We start from the raw sequence: 1,814 nt of genomic DNA on the forward strand, positions 1-1,814 counted from the left end.
CATATTTATGTGTTAGAATGGGAGAGTCAAAGTCTAGAGCTAAATCTACTTGAGAATCTATGGAAAACCTTAAAAACTGCTGTTCACGGATACTCCCCTTCCAGTCTGATTGAGCTTTAGCTGTTTTGAAACAAAGAATGGGCAAAGATGATCCTGAGATCCTCTATGAAGTATTGACGCAGAAACACTTTTGATTTGTCGTTTCCTTCAGCGATACAACAATGCAACAATTATTTTCGGACTATAAGCCGCTATTTTTTTTCCTACACTTTGAACCATGCTGCTTGTAACCCTGTGCAGCTTTTCTGTGGATTTTTCTTCAACCACCAGGGGGCTCTTTAGCAGGAAGTGAATCATTGGAAGTCAACAAGCACATGCTAGCAGCAGGCATGACGGAGAAATGTTTTCAAACTCATATGATGCAGCTTTTAAGTTGAAGGCTATCCATCTAGCAGTAGAGGAGGGAAATAGAGCTGCTGCACGGAAGCTCGGCGTGAACGAAACCATGGTTCGGCTTTAGAGATGGAGGGCTGCATCCAGCAGGTTTATTAGGACGCAGTCCTCTGCTGGGTCCTTATGGAAAACCGAGAGCGGCGGAGATACCAGCGGCTTACAGCCCGGTAGGGCTTACACATGTATGTTTCCAGTTTTTATTTTTCCCCCCCAAAAATTGTAGCTGCAGCTTAAAGTATGGTGCGCTCTACAGTACTGAAAATAAGGTAATTCCAATACAATTTGTTTAAGTTTTTGGTTGTTACGTGTCACAATGAGAAAGTTCTACCATCACAAACACTAAGACCAAGCCCTGTATCTATTTTGCACAAAAGCCACATTGTTCCTCTAAATAACATGCTGTATCATTGCTGCCACCCTCCATCGTTCACTTACAAGACAGCAACCACGCGACACAATGAGCAAGTACGTCATCGAAGCTAAAACTGGTCTCATGAACTAAGCTCTCTTTCTAAAAAACGTTGAAACGAGTCAAAGTTTTCGTGTGAAAGTGACCTTGTCTGAACGCCGTCACACCGGAGAGTGCCTTTCATAAGACTTGGACGCATTGTTTCTTTCCAGGAGGAATGCCAGTGCCTGAGGTGGCGTCTGACAGTGCCAGCGCCGCCGCCATGTTGAGTCCCGTCCTCAATGCCTCCAACGGAGACGGCTCCGAGTCTGAAACCACCTCCGCCATCCTCGCCTCCGTCAAGGAACAGGTTAGAATTTTATTTTATTTTTTTGTATGTGTGTTCAAGCACCTCTGACGACGTGTGTGCTTGTGTTTGTGCAAAAATACACAGGAGGTTGTCAAAATTAATGAAAGATGAACACCAGAAAGCACGGTGGATAAGTCCCGCAGCCCTTTCAGAGAGAAACAAGGTGACAGTAAACAGTAAACACCTATGATGGAGCGTCCCACTAAGCCAGCGTGTCACAAATGTGTCACTACATCTCGATGTAGCGGGCCTCGAGCCACAGCCGTGTGCGGCGATTTCTCGCCTAATGTGATGGAAAGCATCGTTTCCCCACATTTTTATCAAATCTGAGCAGCTTTGTTGGATGTGATGAGGCAACACAGAGACGAGACTAAGTCACCTTCATTTTATTTTCCGACGTGGGTACGATTAGGAATTAGAGGTCTGAAGCCGTTTGATGTTCATTTTAAAATTATGAGGATTAGAATATTAATCACGGTGCTTAGATGTAGCTGAATGTTCTCAACTCTTTCGTTTTTCTCCCAGAGTGTGGAAGGTATGCTTGGTTTTGACCTGTACTGAATTTAAATTGGGGCTCTTAAAGATACAGCAGTACTGTTTTTT

General features: G+C 44.2%; 1 protein-coding gene across 7 annotated transcripts in view; it reads left to right on the plus strand.

Moving 5' to 3' along the window:
* Positions 1-1,042: 1,042 nt before the first annotated feature.
* ctnnd2b (catenin (cadherin-associated protein), delta 2b) overlaps positions 1,043-1,814 on the plus strand; it is a 134,697-nt gene continuing 133,925 nt past the window's right edge. For all 7 annotated transcript variants that reach the window (XM_016681557.1, XM_016681559.1, XM_016681560.1 and 4 more), the window contains exon 1: positions 1,043-1,211. In XM_016681557.1, the coding sequence (XP_016537043.1) occupies positions 1,080-1,211 (132 nt within the window). In that variant the 5' untranslated portion in view covers positions 1,043-1,079. The remainder of the gene's footprint in view (positions 1,212-1,814) is intronic.

Source organism: Poecilia formosa, unplaced genomic scaffold (genome assembly GCF_000485575.1).
Source record: "Poecilia formosa unplaced genomic scaffold, Poecilia_formosa-5.1.2 Scaffold285, whole genome shotgun sequence".
NCBI classification, from domain to species: Eukaryota; Metazoa; Chordata; class Actinopteri; order Cyprinodontiformes; family Poeciliidae; genus Poecilia; species Poecilia formosa.